Below are 25,522 nucleotides of genomic sequence, written 5' to 3' on the forward strand. Positions count from 1 at the left end.
AGAAATCAGAATTTCAATAATTGGGGAAGAATCAAAGGATTTCCAGTTTTGTATATAGAGGACACATTATTTTCCATTGTTAAAATATTGGTTATTAAATCTGTTTAAGATAATTTAGTGATCATCACCTCTAGTTGTGATATGAGGCAATCGAAGCAGACATTTTGTCTGCCTTTTACAACCTCAAAAAGACATTGTAGGTACAATATGTTAAATATTAGTTAAGTTTATGAATTTTTTCCTGATCTTTGATAAGTCTGTTTCTGGTGGTAATGGTGTCTGTTTTAGATTGTAAGCTTCCAGAGGGCAGAGGTCATATACGTTTAGCTTACTCTGTATAATATTCCCAAAGAGTAACATTTAAAAGCAGGCATGTTTCTTAATGGTGATAAAGATATCCTTGGTTCAGATGATTAAATCAGTGGTTAAGTTTCTAGGATGTTGAGACTGTGTGGGGTTAAATGCTTTTTTCTTTTCCAATTTTTCTTCTTTTGTACTTAGTGTTCACAGAACCCCTGGATAAGATTAGGGCTCTTTTTAAAACCTTTTTCACTTTGGCACTCTGATGAAGCCTATGGACTCCTCAGAATACTGATTTTAAATGAGTAAGATGAAATATATAGGATCACAAATAAATCAGTTATGTTGGAATACATCTGTTAATTTTTTTTAATTTCATAGATTCTATGTTAAGAATTCTTGCCCTAAAGATTAGCCATGATTTAAGAAAAAAGAAAACCAGCATCACTGGCTTCAGATCTTTTCACAGTAATAAAACACTATCCAGAAAAGCCAAACGAAAAAGTAAGAAGGTCATCCTTAAAATCTATTAAAGTCATTCAAAAGCCTCCATCTTAGATTGGACAAATAATGCCACTTACTGGAGATCCTTTGGGTCCAGGAGCTCCTCTCTCCCCCTAGAAAAATCAACAACAAGATTGCTATCTAGAATGAGTATCTACTATTTCAGTCTTTAAAAAATAAAGATAAAGAAACAAAACACAAAATAAGCAACAAACTTCTGTGATTAAAAACAAATGTAAGCCTGCAACTGTGCCTCAGGGGCCACTTATTTGTACACAGCTGCCTAGGTTCAATGTCTCAGATTTTCTCCAAGGCCATATATTTCCAAACTGGGTTTAACAAAATGAACACACACATCCGAAGGCAGCTCATGCAGTTACTCACAAACTTTGTAAATGAATTCACATGGATTTCCCACTCCATCCCCTCCCTCACAGACCCCACAAAATCTCACCAATATTAGCTAGCAGATAGTTCCCAAAGTAAAACTACCAATTAGTTCCAGGGGTCAAATATATTAAAAAATGCAAGAGCCTAGCAAAAGTTCTTGATAAGAGAGAAAAGCATGTATTACTATTGTTCCATAGAGATGAGTTTAAAAAAGGGTAGGGGAATTTTCTTCAAGATTTTTCAGTTTTCTTCATGAGACTTTTCCCCAAGTTTTCTCCCAACCATCCCATTTCAGAGAATATTTCTTTGGCTCAGTTTCTTCCCTCCTCTTGGAAAATGAGGGTGTTAAAACAATGTTTAGGGATTAATTGGTGCTTATAATTTTGATGGTAGGGAATATTTAAGCTTGCAAACACTGAACTTTTTTAATACACACCTTGGAACCATCTCTTCCTGGAGCACCTGGTGGACCCTAAAAGACAAAGCAATTCTGTTAAAAAGAAAAGGAAATGAAAGCAAAAAAAGAACCCTCCATACTAATTGGATTGGAAGAAAAAAATACTAACCACAGGTCCCCTACGGCCTTGCTTAATGTGAGAGAGGTCAGGAGATGGTCCAATGGGTCCCATTGAGCCCCTGGGGCCAGGCTGACCAGGAGGCCCAGGCACACCAGGAAATCCAGGGCTTCCTTTTGGTCCAGGTGACCCTGTAATTCAAAGACATCCTGTAAATCTAATAACCTGAGAGCTGAATATTAGGAATTGGTAGATTCATCTGCTCCAAAAGTCAATTTAATGTATTTGTCCCCACTCTTTTCTTTTCTAGATGCAAAAAGACTTGACTACCATTTTATTCTGATTGATCTTAGAATAGGGTTTCTTAACCTGTTGTATCTTAAAATATTAAAATATATACTTTGATAACTGCATTGATAATTTTGGTGCCTAAATATAATAGGTTCCTTTTAGAATCTTATTATTTCATTTTATTCATTATTTTTTCCTAAGAAGGGGTTCACAGGCTTTATCAGATTGTCAAATAGGTCAATGACACATGAAATAGTAATAACCCTTGATGCAGAGTTATCTTTTGCTACTATGCAGAAAGTTTCCATGTTAGGGTATAGTAAGTGGTTTTCAGGTCCCTATGAAAAAGCCTAGAATTTTCAGATTGTATAGATGTCCATTTAGGACTAGACACCGGTCACAGCACAGACAGATTTAGATTTCATTCACACTTGTCACTCATCCCAATTTTGAATTCCATTTCCAGGTAAGTGGTTGGGAAGTAAATGGGTCTCCTCTTTTGACTAAATGAATTTCTTCAGTAGCCCTGAATCAGCTACTTCCAGGACCAATGCTTTGCAGGAACTTATACAGTGAATGAACTCATCAGAAAGCATTGGACTATAAGCAAGTGCATGTTAGGGATTACATGTGAGGGAGGAGTTCCATACCCTTAAATTCTCTGAAGGCAATGAGTGCAAGAGCCTGCCTTCTAATTCTAGGAACTGAATATTGCCAAATGTTTGATAATTTCCTGAGACTCTATTTTGAAAGTTTGCACATTCTATCACTGAATTATCTTAACATACAGAGCTAGAATATTAATTGAATATTGTAGGGAAATCTTATTAGCCTTGGAACTGTCCTAATAAACCAATGGAAGAAGTTTTAGGTAATGCTGTGATGAAGAAATTAAAATTATTTTAATGGTATGAAATAATGCTCCAAATAATCATTAGTTAGGGAAACACAAATTAAAACAACTCTGAGGTACTATTTCATATCTACCAGACTGGTTAATATGGCAAAAAAAGAAAATGGTAAATATTGGAGAAGATGTGGTAGAAACTGGGATACTAATATACTGTTGGTGGAGCTGTGAAATGATTCAACCATTCTGGAGAGCAATTTGGAACCATGCCCAAGTGGCCATCAAACTGTGAGTACCTTTTACCTAGCAATAACACTACTAGGTCTATATGTCAAAGATATCAAAGATAAGGGAAAAGGACCTCTTTGTACAAACACATTTAAAGCAATTCTCTTTGTAGTAGCAAAGAATTGGAAACTGAAGGGTTGTACATCAATTGGGGGATGGCTTAACAAGTTGTGGTATACGATTGTAATGGAATGCTATTGTGCTATAAGAAATGACAAACAAGATGATCACAAAAAGAAAACTCTGGAAAGACAAATGAAATGATACAAAGTGAAGTGAGCAGAACCAGGAGAATACTGTACACAGTAACATCAATAATGTATGATGATCGACTGTAAATAAATGAACTAATATCAGCAATGCAAGGATCCAGGACAACCCCAAAGGACTCATAATGAAAAAGACTATCCATTTCCATAGAAGGAATTGATGGTGTCTAAAAACATATTGATTCTTCACTTTATCTCCAAGGATTTTTCTCTAAGGTAGGGAAGGTGTCTTTATTCACAATATGATAAATATGGAAATTGTGTTGCATGATAAAATATGTACAACCTGTTATCATATTACATGCCATCTTGGGGAGGGAAAAGGGTTGGAGGGAAGGAGAGAACATGGATCTCAAAATATCAGAAAAATGATAATTTTGTATCATATGGATGATATAAATTATATTGACATAAAAATTAAATTTAAAAATTTTAGGGTACCTGAAAAATACCCTATGATATTAGAAACAAAGAATTAAAAGGAATCTTCATATTTTATGTGTTATATGACTGCTTAGGGTCCCTTCAAGCTTTGCTCTGGGTAGAGGTTTTGGAATGTTAAAAAAAAAAATCCAAATCCAGTACCCTGGACAGCTCAAGCCAAGTAAGAAACCAGAGGGCAAAAATGGAAAGGATTCAGAGAGTTGGAAAATGAAATCAAGAAGGAGAAATGTAGTAAAATTTTCTTTTGGTCCTGTGGCATATTCCTGCTTTGGGTGTGTGTGTGTGTGTGTGTGTGTGTGTGTGTGTGTGTGTGTGTGTGTGTGTGTATGTATGTATTTATAAAGTTAGATCAGAAATGACCACCCTCCACTGAAGTTAGTCCATTCCAAGCTTTGAGAAGTAGGAAGAAGCCCATGATTGAAGTAAATTTATAAGAAAAGACACTATATGCATTGATAAATATCAAGATATCTACATAAGAGATTTTCCAAAGAAATCAGGAAGTAGGTTAGTCATAGGACCTACACTAGGGAAGCTATAATGGAGATCAATTTTCATTCTGTGGATAAATGTATACTCAAAAATACCACATTTAAGGAAAAACAGATGAGAAGAACAGAATCAGGGAAGAAAAAGAAAATTCGGTCCAGAGCCTCTGCTTTTTCTCCTGACTAGAATATGCTCTCTTGTTTCCCCATACCAAATCCTAGTCATCCTTCAAGGCTCATCTTATGCCCTGTTTCTTTCCATGAAGCTTACCCTAACCATTCCTGTATATAATGTTTTTTCTTTTTTTCTGACCTCTAATGCCTTCCTATTTTGTACTTCATGGTAAAATGAAAAAACTTTGGCTCTCTGGGAGCAGCTGAGTGGCTCAGTGGATTGAGAGTCAGGTCTAGAGATGGGAGGTCCCAGGTTCAAATCGGGCCTCAGACACTGCGCAGCTGTGTGACCCTGGGCAAGTCACTTGACCCCCATTGCCTAGCCTTTACCACTCTTTTACCTTAGAACCAATACACTGCATTGATTTTAAGATGGAAGGTAAGGGTTTAAAAAACAAACAATAAAATATTGGATCTGGAGTCAGAGGAACAGTTTCAAAATCTTAATTCTGACACTTGCTATCTGTATATCCCTGGAAAAGTTACTTAATCTCTCTGGGACTGTTTCCTCACCTGGAACTGTATTTTATGGTTGTTTAGGGTCTCTTCAAGTTTTAAACCTATTATCATCACCTCTTTCTTTTAATTTCCTTGGACTTCAAGGCTCAGCTCAAGTCCCACTTTCCTGCCCTCCCTTACTCTCCCAGAAGTTAAAGTCTTCCTCTTTCATATTACTTTCCGCCTATGCTATGGTGGAATCTTGTATCTAACTAGTTATTTACATGTTGTTCCTCCATCAGAATATTGGTTTCTTGAGAACAGGGATTGTTTTTGTTTTTTGGATTTTGGGTTTTTTTTGCCTATATATCTCTAGTACTTAGCACACTTCCTGGTATATAGTAAACATTCAATAAATGCTAATTGGTTGATTGATCATAATTACATTTATTTTATGTGTGTATGCTAATGATCATTTTTAAAATTAATTTTTAGTTTTAGTTCTGAATTTTCTCCCTCTCAATTCCTTTTTACCCATCCATTGAGAATGCACAAAAAATAAAACCCAGTACAAATATGTATAGTTAAGCAAAACAAATTCCTGTATTAACAATATCCAGAAAGGAACAAAAGAAGGAAAGAAGGAAAGAACAAAGAAAAGGAAAGGAGGAAGGAAACTTGCTTTCAGTCTATACTCTGAGTCTATGGGTTCTTTTTTTGGAATATATATTATGTTTCATCATGAATGCTTTGGAATTATAGTTGGACATTATGATTTTTAGAGTTTTGAAGTCTTTCAATGATATTTATCTTTACAATATTGCTATTGTGTGAATTGTTTTATTTTATTTTATTTTTTTGGTTCTGTTCCCTTCACTCTGCATCAGTTTGTATAAATCTTTTCAGGTTTTTCTGAAGTTATCTCCCTTATCATTTTTGGTAGCACAATAGTATTTCATCACATTCATACACCATAACTTATTCAATTGACTCCAATTGATGGGGACTCACCCTGGTTCTAATTTTTTTTCTGCCACGAAAAAAGCTGTTATACATGGTTTTGTTAATATGGGAATTTTTCCTCTTTCTTTGAGCCTTTGGGATACAAACCTAGTAGTGGCACTGCTGGGTCAAAGAGTATTTATAGTTTAATAGCCGCTGGGGTCATAGTTCTAAATTGTTTTCCAGAATAACTGGACTGGTTCACATCTCTACCAACAATGTAGTAATATACTTTATTCTAAAAAATTAAATATTGTGGTCTTATTTTCCCAACTAGACTTTAAATTAGTCAGAGGCAGAAGTTGTACTTTCTACTTCATATCCACCAACATTGCAGAAGCACATGACATATACTGTAGACAACCCAACCATTAATTAAAAAAACAAATAGAACTGACCATGAGTGGACCATCAGAATCTAACAACAAATAAGAAAGTTCATATTTTTAAAAAATTATACCTCCATTTTTCCTTTAAGGGCTAATGTTTAGTCTCAAAGGCAACTGATTCCCTGAGAAATTACTGTTCAAATGTTTTCATTTGGTTTTTCTGAAAATTTTATTTATCTTTAGGGTACTTATCTACTGAAAGAGCAATGATTCTTTACTTCTAAAATACTAATGGATGTTGGTTGTGCAGGCTTGAAAACCATTTATTTAAACTTATAAATTAGAAATTCATCAAATAGCTTATGCCCCATCAGTTTGTTGTCATCTCAGATCTTCCACTATTAACCCCACAATTAATCCTACAATTTACCACCGATAAGTGATGCATTGGATAATGACTTGCTGATGAGTACAATGCAACTTGCTCTTATTTTTCTGAAATACATCTGGAAGAACCATAGAGATTATAACCTCTTCATACATATTTGGAAACTGAGGCACCAAGAAATTAAGTGATTTTCTCACAGGAGAGTTTTGCTGCGTTTTCCAGACTGTTTCATTGCTCTCTGGTTTTCCCTACTCCTCTCACTCACCTGGGGGGCCCTGGCCTCCCGGTTGCCCAGGGGGCCCTGGTAAGTAGGTATTTGAAGCCAGTAACTTGTCAACAGTGACATGCTTGCCCAGGTCAGCAGCATTGTTCGGGAGCAGTGCAATCTGAAAAGAGGGAAATATGCCACTGTTAGAAAGAAGAGGCTCATGGCTTGTTTTAGAAATAGCTGTGCTCATATTACAAAGAACCAGAGAAAGCTACGACTAGATGGAACCCAGGGACCATCTAGTCCTACTTTAAATTGAGCCCTGAGGAGAAGTATGTCTTCTTATCTTCAAGACTTGGTACAGAGTCTTACACAGAGTAGGTGCTTAATAGGCATTTGCTGAATTGGATTGAACTGAAGGCAGAGAATATCAAATTCTTTCCAGCATACTAATAAGGTTCATAAAACCTTTGTATAGTGTTTAAACTTTTAAACTTTAATAGTTCAGCCTGCCATTCACCAAAGTATCTCCTCAGAATTAGAGGTCCCTCTGGATTCTCAAATGTTAAGCATTCATTTACATCAAGTATTTAGAACAAGAAGGGACTTCAAAAGTAATTTCACCCAACCCTTCCATTTTCTAGATTAGAAGACTGTGGCCCAAAGAAAATATGTGGCTTTCCAAGCCCATAAAAATCATGTATCAAAGCAAGGATTTGAACCTAGGTTTTTTGACTACAAATTCAGCATTCTTTCCATTGAGTCCTACTGCTTCAAACCTCTCACTTTAAAGATGAAGAAACTGAAATCCAAGGAAGTTGTAGCTTTTCAAGGTCACAAAAGAAGCAAAGTGGTAGTAGACCTGGGATTTGAGTCAAGATTCTATGACTCCATATTCACTATTCCCCATGTTGCACTATGATCCATTGAGCACAAGTGGAGCACAAGTAGAGTCTACCAACCTGTAAAGGCTTTGAGGATGAGTGTGATGATAGGTCTTTAGTTACCTATTGACCTGGGGATCAACCTCATATTCAGAGAGGATCATGACCAGAAGATAGGTTGCTTGGTGACTTTTTTTTGGCTACTATCAATCTTGAAACACAAAGGTTAACAATCTGCACCAATGAAGGGTTTGCTCACCCACACCAATGAAATCACAAATGTTTCAGTGTAGAGGCAGTTAGGTAGCTCAGCAGATAGATCTGGAATCAAGAAGACCTGGCTTCAAATCTGGTCTCAGATGTTTCGTAGCTGTGTGACCCTGGGTAAGCCATTTAGCCCCAATTGCCTAACTCTTGCCACTCTTCTGTCTTAGAATTGATACTGACAGAAAGTAATGGTTAAAAAAAAGTCTTTCAATGTATCAAAGTAACTTGGGTCATATGTATGATAGAAGTAATCTGACTCTGGGCAAGTCACTTAACCCCCATTGCCTAGCCCTTACCACTCTTCTGTCTTGGAGCCAATACACAGTATTGATTCCAAAACAGAAGGTAAGGGTATATATATATGAGCTTCAATGGAAAAAGATCTCCTAGGCCAACTTGGATTTGTGGAGTCTGAGGGTCAGAGTTGATTCAGATAGATAACTCCAGAAAGTGGGTTCTCAGACACTAAAGGGATTATCAGGGAAGAAGACAATGATGAACTCTATGCCAGTAGACAATTTTAGGACAATGATGAAATCAGCTCTTTCTGAAACCGATTAGCCTTCCTACACCTGCCTTTGAAAATTGGACTGGACTGGACTGAAATATTTTGGAGTCCTCTGGACCTACTCTGTGTCATATTCAGACTTCCAGGATCCCTTAATCTCTTGGGATCCAGGTAGGTAACTTTGGGTTTATGTGCTTGGTTTAGAGGAGTCTAACATTTCTGATGATAGCAAATATCATTGTGAAAAAGTGGTTAGGCAACAGGGCATACCATTTGGTGACCTTTGGACATAGAACTACTGAGCTACAATCTGTTATTTTAATAACGTTAATGACATTTAATAATATTGGGTGCTTTCTCTGTAATATTGGCCAAAAGCAGAATGACTATTCTACAGGGCTCACTTTTCACTTTCTATTTTCTCAGGCAGACACCCCCCTTCTTTCTCTCTTTTTCTGCCTTTGATTTCATGCTTTCCAAACCTTTCAGTGCCCATGCTGAGGTTTATCCTCACTCCAAGAAGATGACATCACTCTCTGCTTTCTAAGAAAGATAGTGGAGGACAGCCACTGACTAACTTCAGTTTCACTTCTTCACACTAGTATATATCTCCATTTTTCTCTCTCCACTTTTTATCTTATTTCGGCGTTCAGATTAATGAAGAAGAATTAAAGTTGAAGGAATGACATTGGAAAAAAAAAGTTCTGGGATACAATCTATCTACAGGGAAGATACTATGTAGAATGAACCCAGAACTTATCTCCTAGTCTCTATTTCAAATATATTATGTCCAATATTATGCATAGGGGAACTGATGTCCACAGTAAAAGAACAGGGAAAAACAATGAAAAGATAGCCAGGAGGTTTGGCATAGGCTCTAGGGAAACATATCAAAGACAGTAAATACATCTGTTGAGCCACAGCCAGAATACCAGGGCAAACATTATTAGGTGTGAATAACATAGGTAGGAATGAGAATTTTCTGCTGCCAATAGACTTTCACTGTGATGAAAGAAACTTTTATCTTTCTACTGTTTATTTCTGGCCTCATGCTCGGCGGTGTTTCTATTAAACATCGTCATTCTGAAACACGATTCTGAGAGTTACCCCCTGGCATTGGTGTTCTCCACCCACAGGGACCTTCTGAGTTTGGTGTTCATGTGATATGTTTTTACAAGCTGACAATATCCTTTGCTCATGGAAACATACTAACTTGTTAGTGGAATAAACTCAAGATTCACAAAGCAGATTTCCATGGAACGCCTCCATAATGAAATGTGACTCAACATAATAAATGTCTTCCACGTCAGGTTGTCAGACTGACAGCCTTGCTACTTTGAAGAAGCTAGTGCAGAAGAAATCCCAACCGGACCTTTATAAAATTAGGATCCAGACCTTGGGGGTCATTTAATGATAACCTTGTGGTCAACTTCATGGCCATAGACTGGCCTCCTTATCCCAGTCAGCTCTTCTACTAATGTGTGCCTTTGGTCTCTAGAAGGATAGAGAATATGTGGATTGATCTGGGGAATTCTTTCCTCACTGTGGGAAGGACAACTTAAAACACGCATTTCATTAACAGAGGTGGGGCTGAGGGGAATAGTGTAATAGTGTCCCCCCAAAAGGTCTAAATTCTATCTTTGCTTCATTTCCTGGGGAAAATGTTCTTTGGTGAGGCATAGTGGAAAGAGCACTAGCCTGGGAATCAGAGGACTTGGCTTTTGGATTCTCACAGTCAAAACTTTGGAGCTGAAAGAGGCTACAGAGATCATCTAATCTGACCCATCTCATTTTATAGATGAGGCTCAGACAGGCAAAATGTCTTGCCCCGACTCACACAAGTGCTATGCGGCAAAGACAAGATTCACATTCTCTGACTGTGAAGTTCACCGTTCTTTCTATTGTACTATATCAGTTTGAGTTCTGTCATTTACTAAGAGGGCACTTCCCTTCCTATATCTAATGCCTCACTTCCATCACTTGTAAAATAAGGTGACTGAGTCATTGAGGGTTCTTGACGTGGGTCCATGAATTTGTTTTTTATATTTTGAAAACTGTATTTAGTTTAAAAAGAAAACCCAACAATTCTTACTTCCTTAGTAACAACTTTAAGACAGAAAATAAAGGGCTAGACAATCAGGATTAAGTGACTTGTCCAGGGTCACATGGCTAAGAAGTATCTGAGGTCAAATTTGAGCCCAAGTCCTTTTGACTGCAGGTACTCAATCCACTGTGTCACCTATCTGCCACTGAAAACTTCATTTCAATGTAATGTATTTCTTTCATAATCCAGTGTATTCTATTTTATGCATTTAAAAACATTATTCTATGAAGGAGTCTAAAGACTTCACTGGACCGATACAAGAAAGGTAAAGAATGCTTTGCTATATGGGCTCAGAGGGATGGATCCCTTCTACCTCTAACATCTTATGATCAAATTCTGCAGTCAAGACTCTGGATGCCAGAGACCACGTGACCCTTTTCTTCAGGAACATCTCCCAAAATCTCCTTCTCTACCCCTCTCCTAAGAAGCATTCCTGTTCACCCTTGAAAAATCCACTCAGTTGTCATATTCACTGGGTGACCCAATGAGTGTTAACCTCAGTTTCCTGGCTGGTCTCTGCAGGATAATTATTTTCTGGCTATCTTTTATTTCTCTGTGCTTTCAGCAAGTAGAGATTGGATGTTAGGATTTTGGTTTGTTTAAGTGTTGCTTTTCTATATTCCTGGATCCAGTCCCTGTGATAACTATAAAAGTGTGTGTAAGAAGGCAAAGTGTTTAGGAGGGAGGATGCAGCAACATTTTCCCAGTTTCCTTGCATTTCATGTGGCACATCAATCATACCATTAATAATAATAATATTCAAAATTTAATATTAAGATTTAACTTTCTATTTGGCAAAGTGCCTCACAGTCACATGGAAATCAATTTTTCACAACCCTGAGAAAATCGGTTGGCATTCACTGACTGGTGGCCCATTTTACAGATGGGAGCTATCAATGATACTTGCAGAAGAAATGAAGATACAGAGATTCCCCCAAATTAATCAGCTAGCTAAAGGCACAACTGAGATAGGAATCTGAAGCCATAAAACTAGCAGACCCCACACACTGAACTCTTTTCCGTGTCCTATTACATTTGCAGTCTTACTACTATTTGAGTTCTTAATTAACTACTATCTTTGGCTGTCGTTTAGTTATTCCTTGTGAATTTGTCTTGGTTTTAGGAATGACATAATATTTAAGAAGTTGAACTTGGATTCAGAAGAGATCCAGGATGAAATATCATACCCATAGTTACTGCTTATGTTGCTATATGCAACTCACTTATTCATGTTTTCACATTTATAAAATGGGGATAATGATATCACTTAGCACCACTACTCTAGAATTGTTTTGAGGATAAAATGAGTAAATGCATGTAAACTTCATAAACCATAAATTTATGTATAGAAACTATTTTTTATTACTACTACATATCTCATATGTATTATTTCTTGATAAATGTTGGCTGAAATGAATTGAATTTAATTTTTATTCTTCTTTTGTTGAAATTATAAAGTCTTTGAAGGCAAGATCTAATCTTATACTTCTTTCTCTACTTAGAGCATTTATCATGGTGCTGAGCACAAATTGCTCAATTAATTCTTGAGTCAAAATGAGTTTTTGCTTGGTCCCTCGAACCATATAGTGTCTGGGTTGAGCTCTTTCATGGTATGGAGTAGATAGCCTGCTCCCTCTTCTGTGGGATATAGGCAGTAACAAAATAAGTCATTCCCTGGACTTTTTAATCCCTGCCTCAGCCTACATCCCTGTGGGCTTTGCAAAATGTATCAAACTATCATTTCCCTTGTCTTGTTTCCTCTGGAATTATCCTCTGGCAAGCATACCTTATCATGTCAAAAGGCTTGTGCTGGAAAATGGCTGATCTCTGAGAAGCTGGCTGAGTTCATGGCTCTAATTTATCTTTAAGGAGTTGGCAGGACAAAGACCACTGTCTAAAAGATAAATGATCAAGTGCGTCATTTGTAAACCAACTCCAGTTTTTCTTAACTGGTTTTCCCCATTACAGATATAGGGGATAGCTATACTAGGCTTACAATTGCTTGATTAGACTTCTGTTCGTGCCATCTTTCATGATGGTACTGGCAACGTTCCAAGTTACCAGATATCATTATTTCTGCAAGCCCAGCGCTGATTTGTACTAATGTTTAACATTCATTTGTGACCACAAATATCAGATGGTTGGTGTTAGAGGCAGGATCATTTGGTGGAAAGAGTGTTGAATGAGGCCACAAGATGTAGTCTTGGTCACTTACAGCCATATGTGCCTTTAGGCAAGTGACCCACTCTTTTTAATCCTCAGTTTCTTCATCTGTGAAAAGTTAATAATATACTTGTCTCATTTGGAGGTTGTAAGGACCAAATGATTCTGTATGTGAATGTTCTTGGTAAACTACCTACAGATATTAGTTATACTCCTTCCAGAATTAGATTTCACAATGTTTCTTATGTGACAGTGGGTACAAGATCTATTGGAACATTTTAAAATGACTTATTCCTAAAGATAGTCCTTGAATGCCAATGTTAGAATGTTATTTAGTAAAAAGAGTAGACTTCATTATAAAGTAGGTCTATCTTTGGCTTGATCCAAAGGATTGAAGTAATAAGATCTTTGTGCAAAAGAGGTGCCTTTACTCATAGTCACTTGTTCATTAAACAAACATTTAATAAGCACCTACTGTGTTCAAAACATTATGCTAGGGGCAATACAGGAACACCTCAAAGAAAGCATTATGCCAAAGTTTCTTCCCTCTCTTAGTAATTCTTCTGCCATAGATAATTTTAAAAAATGTATGCCACCCCTTTCCCCATTAGAAATATGATTGACAAATGGAGCTTCTTGGAATCTCATGGAATGATCTCAGTTAGATGTTCTACTCACCAGGTCATATGAAGTTGAAAGAAATCTTAGAGATCATCTAATGCTATTCCTCCTTTTTTTATAGATGAGGAAACTGAGGCACAGAAAGATTGAGTGACTTTCCCAAGATGACAAAGATGGTTAAGTAGCATAACTACCAGAATATAGACCCAAGTCCTCAATTATAACTTCAGTTCTTTTATCATTATACCCTTATTGATTATCCTTTGTTTTTGAAGAGAACCATTGACATCACTTGTGCTTGAATTGGATTTAAGTGAGGCACTGTTGCACAAAATCATCAGCCTCACTCTCTCTTCCAAAGCCATCTGAGACTAGTGGCAAAACAAGTCAGGACAACTGGTGATGTCCAAGATACAGTAGATGATGACCTTGATGTCTTCAAAGTCTGACCAACCTTTAGGCACTCTTCAGTGGCCTGCTTTAGCCTCCTTCATAGCCATTGGAATAGCCCATTCAACTGAGGGAAAGCTTCACATGATTGGGGACAGACACTTGTAACTCACTAAGAATTTTGTCTCATAAGTTACTCTCAACCTGATCTAGCCCATCTGCTGAGATGGTTTTTCCAGGGTGTGGCACTGTGCAAGTTACATCTTCTTGGAGCTACAGGTGAGAGCTGAGTGCCAGTCGGACACCAAAGATGAATGAGTAGTCCTGAAAAGGTCTTGAGAATCCTCAAGCCAGAGGTGCTGGTCCTCCTTGAACACCCACACACCTTTATAATACCTTTCACAACTGAAGCATCTTCTCCCTATTCATTGGGATTCAGTGAGCAAATGGGCAGAGATTTATAATTTGATAATCTGAGCATCAGCTGAAATTATGATCCTCTAAATATTAGCATGCAATTTGAAAATTACTTTCTTTATGAAATCTGCATTGGATGAAGAGAATCTGGCATAAGTACTTATTAACCTCAATGCAGTGGACTGCTTTCCTTTCCTCACTGATCTATATTTATGTTTGTATGTGTGTGGGAATATCTATATTTACATATACACACATGTTTGTCTGCCTTCTCAAATTTCCCATTTTCTGTTTTATTCTTACTTAGATATTTAAACACATAACTACCACTGCTGAATTCTGTCAACTGGCTACTGTTTACCAATATTCAGCAAACTGGTGGGCTGAGAGCCAAGGAAACTGTTTCTTTCATTAACCTATTGCTTTGTTTATTTAAGTGATGGCTGAAATTCTCATTAGGGACCATTAACATAGATTTTTCCCTCTAGCCTCACACATTGAACTTTGGTGGTTTCTGTTTCTTTTTGCAAACATTACATTTTTATTTAAGTTCAAGACATTTATTATTAAAGTTTTTGGAACACTTCGAAGGCCAAAAATGACTGCTCTGATTATCCCATTGTAATAACTCAAAATGAACATAAATAGCCTTTCCTTTCCTGCAAAGGGCAAGTAAAGGTTTATTTTTATTCATGCTTGAATCTTGGAACAAACCACAACCTGTATTAGAAGTGTCACAGGGAGATGACAGCTTTTCCAGATGATGCATTTCAATTTTCAGTTATTTCAAAGCATTTTGTCCTAGAGATTTTTGATATATTTCATATGTGATATTCCATACTAAACTCATGTGTGTTTTGTTTTTTCTTCAATAAGACTGCATATTCCAGTAGGGCAGGGACTATGTATTATCTAAATGTTCTGCTTCCTCTAGTACCTAGCACAGTGCTTGCACTCATTAGGCACTTAAAAGATTTTAATGAATTAATGAAACTTTAGAGTCAAAGAGATTTCAGACATCATCCACATCAAGGGTTCATTTTTCATGTTTATGTTTATTTATTTTGTTAAATATTTCTCAATTACATTTTAATCAAGTTTGGGCCACAGTCTGGACTGTTGCAAGCCACATGCTTACAGTTCATATATTTGACACTTCTGCTCGGGGCTTGATTCTACTAGTACAAAATCATCAACAAGTGGTAAAATTTGGAGGACTTTGGCATCCACAGACAATCTCTCTTCAACTTGGACTCTGCTGACCTTTCCAATCAACTGAACAACTTTGGTGAGCATGCATCACCCTGTTTTGTGCTTGGCTAATATTTATGATCAAAAAGGTCTTTGAACAAGTTTTAGGTCAAAAATTCTTTCTTTCTTTCTTTCTTTCTTTCTTTCTTTCTTTCTTTCTTTCTTTCTTTCTTTCTTTCTTTCTTTCTTTCTTTCTTTCTTTCTTTCTTTCTTTCTTTCTTTCTTTCTTTCTTTCTTTCTTTCTTTCTTTCTTTCTTTCTTTCTTTCTTTCTTTCTTTCTTTCTCTCTCTCTTTCTTTCTCTCTTTCTTTCTTTCTCTCTTTCTTTCTTTCTCTCTTTCTTTCTTTCTCTCTTTCCTTCTCTCTCTTTCTTTCTTTCCTTCTCTTTCTTTCTCTCCCTTTCTTTCTCTATTTCTCTTTCTCTCTCTTTCTCTACTTTCTCTTCTTTCTTTCTTTCTTTCTTTCTTTCTTTCTTTCTCTTTCTTTCTTTCTCTCTCTTTCTTTCCTTCTCTCTCTTTCTTTCCTTCTCTCTCTCTTTCTTTCTTTCCTTCTCTCTCTCTTTCTCTCTTTCTCTCCTTCCTTCCTTCCTTCCTTCCTTCCTTCCTTCCTTCCTTCCTTCCTTCCTTCCTTCCTTCATTCCTTCCCCACTCCTGAAGCTGGAAAGCAATTTGCAGATCAAGGATTTTTAACATGCAGTACATGATGGACTTAGCATGTAGTGCATGAGGTCCATGGAGAGATTTCAAAGGGGCTGTGAACTTGGATGGGGGAAAAAAACTAAATCTTCATTTTCATTAAACTCTAACTTAAACTGAGCATTTATCTTAATTGTTAATTTAAAAAATGATTCTAAGAGGAGGTCCATAGGCTTTGTCAGAGCCCCATGATAAAAAATGGTTAAGGACCCTTGGATTGAGGAGCAAAATCATCATGGAGAAGGGGTCCACTTTCCCTGTTACTACTAACTGCTGCCATCTACTATCATGTATAGCCAAAAACCTCAGGAAAAGCAGCACTCTTCTGGTCCAACTATCTTACTTATAGCCCGTCCCATATAGTCATCATCCTAGGAAAGAAGCCCTGTGAAGTAGGAACCAGACATCTCCATTAACAACCTCATAACTGTTACCAATGGGACAGGTAGGCCAAGCTAGCTGAAGCAACAAAATGTCTTGAAGGAATGGCTGAAGGCTGTCTATTCCAGGTGAGTCAAACCAGCACTATCACCTCAACTACCATGAGACAAGATCCAACAATTGCTTCTCTGGGAGTTCTGATCACTGCCTCCTCAGCCAGTACAACTACAGAAGATCCAGAAAATAAAAATTTTGACACCAAAATCCTTGGTATCATCAAATGGTTCAGCACCAGGAAGAGATACGAATATCAATGGAAATAACAATAAAGAAGATGTATTAACATCTGCTTTGCTGTTGCATCCTAAGAAGCTTGGAATCTTTTCATCTAACTTCCAGCTGAAAACTATAAAGAATGTGAACTTCTTGAGAGTAGAGATTATCTTGCTTTTCTATCTGTATCTCCAGAGCTATTTGCACAGAGATCTATACTCAATAAATACTTACTAAATAGTTTTCATTCATTTTTCAATTCCTTCATTTGATGGATGAGGAAAATGAGGCCCAGCAAGATTAAGTATGGAAGCAAAGAAGATGTCCACCAGTTCGGGCAATGGCTAAACAAATTATGGTACATGAAGATCATGTGCTAAATGAAATTATAGATCCAATGAGCACAGAGAAGCATGGAGAGACTTACTTGCAAAATCAAGTAAGCAGAAATAGTAGAGTCAGGATAATATACATGACTACAACAATGTAAATGAAAAGAACTATCACAAAAGAATAAAAAAAGAATACTTGACATTACAAAGAATAAACTTGGTCTCAAAGAAGAAATGAGAAGACATTCACCTACACTCCACCCACATTCATATCACACACACACAGAGACACCTTTGCAGAAACAATATTTGTGGAACACTGCCCACCTGTCAGTTTTTTTTTTACTATATTGATTAATTTGATTGAATTTTTCTCTTTTCATTAAAAAAAATCTTTGTTTTAAAGGATGGTGAAAGGTTGGTTTTAACAGGGAAAATCTAGTCAATGAAAAAACAAAAGCTATCAATACAAATCTATTATTTTAAAAGTGACTTGCTCAAGGTAACACAGCTGGGTAGCTGTAGATCCATTATTGTTTGCTAAACTTGGAACATAACACACCTTAACTCACCCTTTTGATCTCAACTTTTGTTGTGCTGAGAACCCACACCAAGATCAATTAAACAAACTAGAATTTTGTCAAAAGCATATAAAACTGTGTACTTCATTAATCATTAATAATATTAGCAAGTCAGGAGACCTGATGAATGACATTTTAAAAGCTATATTCATTTATTCATCAGTAAACAAACTTTGATTGATCGACTCCTCTGTGTAGAGTTCTGTATTTTCTCAAGGTTTATTACAATGAGTTGGTTTTACAAGGTAAATTCCTAATATAACAGAGAGTGTAATCATTTACTTTCTGAAATGATCTCTTGTCAGGCTTGTGTGGCAACACTAAAGAGTGGATCGATCAATTATAGCCATTTGTGGTTGGGTGTGCCCTTTGTTAAACATGGCTGCTCTCCTGCACATGTGTTTCCCAGATGAGGTTTCATCCTCCAAACTCTGCTTTCCTTTGCACACTTTGCATACCACTTAGAAATCCTTTTGTCAGCTGAAAATCCTCTGTAACCATTGAGCTGAAAACTTCAAAAAGCTCATGATGAACTTTAGCAGAAGAAACATTGTTCACATTCAAAAATCAAATTAGAGCACATGTGGGGGGCCTTACACCTGGGGACCACGTGTTAGGAAGAGCAGCCATTTCAAACTCAGGGAACACACCGTCACAAATGGTGATGGCTCATATGATCTACATGTGCTACATGGTCTAATCATGCATTCACCACTAACAAAGTGATTATATTGTGCACAGTGCTCTGGGACTTGATTTTGAAAACTTTCTTTTTTGGACAGTGTTCATACCTGAACCTTTCTTATTACTGTATTTTATTCACTTTCCCCCTTTTTATTGTGAACTCCTAGGGCTTGAGCTTGTGCATTTTCCCAGACACCAAATAAAACTCAACAGATTCAGCAGACATTTATAGATCACCAATTGTACTATGGATAAGGCACAGTAGTAGTCAATGGGAGGGGATTTTCATTTTTATAAAAACTCTTACCTTCCATCTTAGAATCAATACTGTGTATTGGTTCTAAGGCAGAAGAGTGGTAAGGGGGGTTAAGTGACTTGCCCAGGGTCACACAGCTGGGAAATGTCTGAGACCAGATTTGAACCCAGAATCTCCTGTCTCTGGGTCTCAATCCACTGAGCCACCCACCTGACTCCCTTGGGATGGGATTTTCAAAGAACAGTATGCATAGACCCTGCCCTCAGAGAGCTTGGGTTACACTCACTGGGGCTCAATGCTATTCTGGTTGATGAATTTTCCCAAGTCTGTGCCTTATACAATTTTCCTTTCCTTTAATAAATGTGACTCCACTTCAATCCATTGCCCACAATTCCCTTTTTCAAAATGGGCCCAGAGAGCATACCTTTTGCTTCAACTGTAATACCATCTGTTTCATTTGGTGGAACTCCTTACAAGTGGCACAGCAGGTTCCTGCCTTCAGTACATTCTCTACCTTCTCATCATGCCCTGGGAAAGAAGACTGGTTCAGTTAGATCTAAAAGGTTGAAAAGAATCTCCTCTCACACATGAAGGCATCAGCAGGCTTCTACTCTGACCCTGAAACGTGCAAGGTATACATGTTAGCAATTTGTACAGCTCTTCGGTCACTGATGGGGGGCACAGGTCAAGGGGAACGGTGTGAAAGAGACCCTGCTGCATTTCCAACCCAGCTGTTTCAATTTAAGGTTCCCCAGAGTTTTCCCACTTCGGGATGTGAAACTGTTTGCCACTACCCTTTTATCAGTACCTCTCTGAAAGGCAGACCCTATAAATCTGACATGATTTATACTCACCTAAAAGGACCAATTATTCATGCACTGTAAATTATGCCCCAATCCCAACATGACCCTTGTGCAGTTTGTACAAACCTGGTCTTCTTCACTACAGATTCGACTGCACTTCCAGGTGGAGCAAGATTGCAGGAGGGCCAGTTTGGAATTGGGAATAGATATCGATGAAAGGGATTTGAACAAGGGACCAGCAGAAGGTCTGAGGAAAATGAATACTATTCTTAATTGGCCTAAAACTGATGAAGCATTTGGAGACTGTTGTTGCACCCATACTGATCCCAGGAATTCTAAACCATCCCCAACTATGGCCTTTGGTGTTCTAGGGCTCCATAAATTTACTTTTGCTATGACACAGGAATCTTAGAGCGACCGGAACAGAGAGTGAAAAGTCAACAAAATCCCATCTCGACACAGAAACACTGTGATTCAGAAGGTAAATGAGTGAGGATATCAGTGGTTCCCAAATGAGAGTGTCCTGCCAGTAAATGCAGAGAGCAAAGGAGATAGTGTGGGCTTGTGGGGTGAGCAGGATGGTTTCTCATCTGGGACATGTCATCCAAATGGTTTAGAAGCAACCTCCCATGTAAAAGCAACTCCATGAATTCTAAACTCTTTAAACACTGGTGGTACCTCGGTGTCCTTGGGATCGTAGGGGAGACAATCTATTCTTCCTGTCTTTAAGGTGGAACATGCCCTGTGCTTTCCCAAATCTAAACCTTCCTTTAATCTGACTCTTTTCTGTAACACAAAACTCATTCCCTCATTTTTAGCTATCAAAATCCTATCTTAAGGTCCAGATCAGATTCCAATTCCCCACTGAATCCTTTGATAATTGCCCAGTTGATGATAGCCTCTCCCTTTTCAAAAGCCATTATCTGCATCTCTCATTTTCTAGGCATTATAAATGAATTCCTTATGTTGTTTGCCTCATTACCCCAGCTAACTCTGAACTACTTGAGGGCAGGGAATATGTCTTCTGATTAAATTTGAATTTCTCTATGGTACTAGCACATTGTAAGCACACAACAAATTTTTGTTGAATCTGTGAATGAATGGAGAAGATACCACATGAATCCTACACACAGGCACACCTCAATACTAACAATTCAATTCTTTCTCTGCTACTAAGAACCTAGAAGTTTGAGCAGGGGCAAGGGAAACAACAGAGAACAACCATGGGGTCAGGATGGCACTAACCTAGAAATAAAATGGCAAAGAAGTTGATAATCTGGAAAACTAGAGATAATAAAAGAGCACCTGGCTGCCCTTGATGAGTGAAAGACACCAGGATGTATGAATTATACATATGTATGTATGTATGTATGTATGTATGAATTATATCCTAAGGCACTGGTGTCAAATTCAAATAGATATAGCAGCCAGTGGATAGAGTCAGGGATGGATATGGAAAGTCCTGAGTTCAAATATGATCTTAAGACACTTCCTTGCAGTGTGACCCTGAGCATATCATTTAACCCCTGCTCTTCTTGTATTGATTCTAAAACAGAAAGTAAGAATTAAAAAAAATTCAAATAGAAACAGATCCCTACTGGTTGCCTACTGAGGCAGAAAATTACAAATGACCATTATCTATGTTCTATTATATTTTTATTTATTTTGTTAAACATTTCCTAAATACATTTTAATATGGTTTAGTCTATACACCTGAATTCTGCAGGCTGCTTATGGCCTGAGAGTTTCACACTTCTGCCCCAAAGTACTGTTAGAACTGTCAGATGTGATTTCTACATCATAGTCAGTGATCTCTGAAGGACAATGGAGAAAGATGTTATAATGCTGGAAAGAGGAAAGTGTTATCTCAATTTTCAAAAAGGGAAATGGAATTGAGTCTGTCAACTATAGGCCAGTGAGAATACGTATAGTTCCTGGTAGAGTTTTAGAATATAACATTGATGAAGTCAAGGGAGGAAAAAGAGAAAGGTAAATATTAGGGGTCTTCAGTGAGTTCTGGACAGTCTGGTGTCAGGGTCGGGGGAAGGAAAGCAAGAGGGAAGGGAATCCACACTGACAGCTAGATGGATATCACTGTGAACTATGACTATGAAGAATTCAGAACATGGGAAAGATTTATATGAATCAATACAGAGAGAAGTAAGCAGAATCATATGACTACAATTAGGTAAATGGACAGAAAACAATAGAATAAGCCACTGTCTAATTATTATGTCTAAGAAAGCCCAAGAGAGGAGCTGAGACATGATAGTTTCCTTCATATAGCTGAAGGGCTCCCAGGTGGAAGAATAAATAGATTTTTTTCTAGATAGAGATTTAATTTTGCTGTCAGAAAAGTCTTCCCAACTTTTAGAACTATCCAAAAGGGTAATGGGCTGTTTTAGGAAATGATTCGAGAAGGTCTGCAAACCAAAAAAAGTGAAATGACTACTTGTCAGTTATGCTGCAAAGGGAATTCTTTGCTCAGGAACAGTTTGGTGTAGAGGCCTCTGAGGCCCCTTCTGACTTGGAGATTCTGTGAAACATTTAGGGTATACATGCATTTGGGGACATATATACCCCTAGATATTCTACATATATATGCATTATACAGTATAAAATATATGAATATTTGTGTGCATGTCTACATCATATCTTCATCACAGGGATACTAGGAAAGTGGAAGTGCCTAGCAATCCTATTCCCAGTGCCACCTGAGGAGTCATGGAATTTTCATGACATCAGTCTGATAGCATCACGTAAAACTCTTGCTTACCCTATTGGAATCTAAAGTTTTGCTGGAAAGTTTTTTATTTAATTAAAATACTTCTCACATACCTGTTATACATAAAGCACTGTATTTGACCTTGAAAAGGTCAAGAATGATCCATCCAAAGTATTATGAAATCCTGTTATTAGCAGTAACAGAAAAGCAGTCAGCACCATGGCCAGCAATAGTAGAGCCTAGAGAGTTATTTGACTAAGTTCCACACTGAATTGTAGAAAAACAATGGAGCCCCCTGTGGAACCACTTGAACTATGGCAGCCTATGGCACTAGTAAGTATGAATAAAGACAAGAAAGAGTTGCTAACCATGGCAGAGTGCATTTAATTAGGCTACTGATCCTTATGCTTAGGGGCAGTTTGGATTTTTTAAAGAATAAAATTGGGATGACTAGTGTGTGGGAAGGCTTCCAAGTTACTCATCCTTACTCCCATTCATCAGGAGAAATCTACCTGGACATGCTTTGTTTCTTTTTATAAATCTGCTAACTAGTGAGGCAGAAGAGTGTTGCTGACAATTTTCTGATGGCTTATGGCAGTGCTTTGTGCCAGTTCCACAAGGCAAGAAGTAAGCATTCTGGAAAGAAATGAATCTTTGATGAGGAAATTTCTCTGAAACAGCTCTGCCTATATTGAGATAGTCCCATCACTTCAGGGATGTTTTAAGAGCTGTGGTGTAACACCTGTTTGTGTTTAGCCTGGCTGAGACGGGTGACCTATGAGAACAAGTAGAAAATGCTATCCCATCTTCCTTTGAATGTAACAGCTTATTTTTTCTTTTTAAAAATTACCTGACAGTCAGAAGGGAAATAATACTACCTGCTCCTCTTCCTTTTCCATACAAATTTGTGAAATGTTTTCTATATGAGTAAGAATCTATACATTATTCAATCTGCCTATAAAACTTTATGAGAGAAAGTTGAGTTAAAAATAACAATGTTCTAAACAAGGTAAGGTCTTTAGGATAAAATATTAACTCCTCAGCCTAGCACTGAAGTCTCTCCACATTCTGGCTCCAACCTATCTTTTTCAGTCTGATTTTACATAGTTCCTCTTCATGTGTTCTACCACATTCCAACAAAACTAAATGACTAGATGCTTCCAGTTTAAACATCCCCTATTTCCCATCTTCACTGACCACATATACTAACACTGGTGAACTTTTTAGAGATCACATGCCCAAACTGCACCTTCCAGCTGGCTATGAGCCCTCTCCCCCATTATCCCAGACAGCAGAGGAAGTGCTCACCTTGGGTAACTGGACTGGGGCATGCAAAAATTGTCCTCAGGCAGGGTGGAGAGGGGGAACAGAGCAGCTCCCTCCAGCATACCGAGGCTTCTGTGCCACACCTTCATCAACTTGGACATATATTATACTTTATGTTTGGTATGGAACAACTAGGTGGTATAGTGGATATAATGCTGGATCTAGAATCAGGAGGACTCAATCTTCCTAAGTTCAAATCTGGCCTCAGACAGTGGGCAAGACACTTAGCCCTGTTTGCCTCAGTTTCCTCATCTGTAAAATGAGTTGGAGAAGGAAATGGCAAACTACTCTAGTATCTTTACCTAGAAAACCCCAAATGGAATAATGAAGAGTCAGACACGACTGAACAAGAAGAATGGTTGGAATGCATGTCTCCTTATTTCTACCTTTCAGAGATCAATTAACTCTTCTTTTCTTTCAAAACTCAAGTTAGTTGCCAAATCTTCTCAGTTTTTTTTCTGATCCCTCCTTACTTTCTGGTGTTCTCACAACTCAAATCACCTTCTATTATATTTACTTGGATGTGTATTATAATCTCCTGAAAGCAGGTGAATTCTTTGAGGGTAGAGATTGATTCATTTCTGCCTGGATATTCTTACATAGTCTTGAACCTAATTAATATTTAGTGTTTGTCGCAATGAATTGAAGTCGAGAAATACCTTGTATAGAAGGTAATTTGTAATGATGTTTTAAAATGTCGTCTGCCCAAGATTATGTCCATTTCTAGTCTCCCCAGATGAAGCCTATGTTGGTGATTCTGTGAAAAAAGAAACCCCAATTCAAGATGCATTTGCTCTAAATTTGTCCTAACTCTGTGGAGGTGCAATATTGCTACTTGACCACACGGGGGCATGTAGCTCTATTTTTTATCGGAAGTCCTGACCCCTCGCTAACATTTCAGGAATTAAGTACGTGGGCTATATATCACAGGGCAAGCTGAGATTTCTTAGCAGCACTTTAGAACTTCGTAAAAAAGAAAGCCCAAAATGTTCCCCACATTGTGCATGAGGAAAGTTCCGCAAAAATGCAAAGCATGTTCGTTTCATATTCAGCACTGGTCATGCTTACTGGGGCTGGAAACTTCTGAGAGGGCCTGGGATCTGTCTGATGCTTGGAATGAAAATAAGCCATTCTGGATGTCAGGGACATTTTATCAGAAGACAAACAAAGTGGAGAAAATGGAAACTGGGCCAGCCAATTAGCTGGAGGACATTTCCTTTCATGACATCTCTTGCAAGACAATAGTTACCTCAAACTCTCTCAAATGTTGCCTGAAATATTCGAGTTTGGTCCCTTGGCTCCAGCTCTATGTTTTCAAAGAGAAGAGTGAGTAACTGATCAGAACACTATTGCCACGGGCCATCTTGCATCTGGTAAGGCCGTAGCCCATACATGCTTGCTGCCATCCATCAGGTGAACTGGCTGTAACCTTTCAATCATCAAAAGACTATATTCAGGTCACTCTCTCCCCTCCCATCCCACGTACCCTTCCTTAATGACCAGCTGGCGTTGTGTTTAATTTAAAACTCCTTTGACCTTCTTTAGTTTTAGAGACACTGGGTAATGTGAAGAGGGAAAAAAGAGGGAACAAAAGACTTTTATATCACATGTGTTTATACTTAATAATAATTATCTCTTAGAAAAAACTGTGATGAAATATTGTCATTTATTACTCCACAGCAGATGGAGTATCTTTGCTGCTTCTTAGTGACTCTGAGTCCTAAATAGATTTCTCATAACTGAGATGAATAACCTTATTAGGTTATTAAGATTTATTTATTATTAATTATTATTATTTTTTATTTTATTTTATATATATAATATATAATATAATATATATTATATTAATATATTATTAAGAAAATTAAGATTTTCATTCTTATTCTCATTTTCATATTTGAGATCATTAACCTAATAGATTTTGGGGGGTACAGACCTTGTTTTCATTTCCATTTAAAAAAAATAATAGGCAAATGTGGTGAGTG

The 25,522-nt window shown here is 37.5% G+C and overlaps 1 protein-coding gene across 1 annotated transcript in view; it reads right to left on the reverse strand.

Annotated features, from left to right (window-relative positions):
- Nucleotides 1-25,522, reverse strand: part of CCBE1 (collagen and calcium binding EGF domains 1) — a 380,199-nt gene that overhangs the window by 5,337 nt on the left and 349,340 nt on the right. Inside the window, exons 6-10 of the mRNA XM_001373826.4 lie at nt 19,108-19,211; nt 6,936-7,056; nt 1,761-1,900; nt 1,631-1,666; nt 882-917 (exon numbers count right to left, since the gene is read on the reverse strand). Coding sequence (XP_001373863.1) covers nt 882-917; nt 1,631-1,666; nt 1,761-1,900; nt 6,936-7,056; nt 19,108-19,211 — 437 coding nt within the window. The remainder of the gene's footprint in view (nt 1-881; nt 918-1,630; nt 1,667-1,760; nt 1,901-6,935; nt 7,057-19,107; nt 19,212-25,522) is intronic.

Source organism: Monodelphis domestica, chromosome 3 (genome assembly GCF_027887165.1).
Source record: "Monodelphis domestica isolate mMonDom1 chromosome 3, mMonDom1.pri, whole genome shotgun sequence".
Lineage (NCBI taxonomy): Eukaryota > Metazoa > Chordata > Mammalia > Didelphimorphia > Didelphidae > Monodelphis > Monodelphis domestica.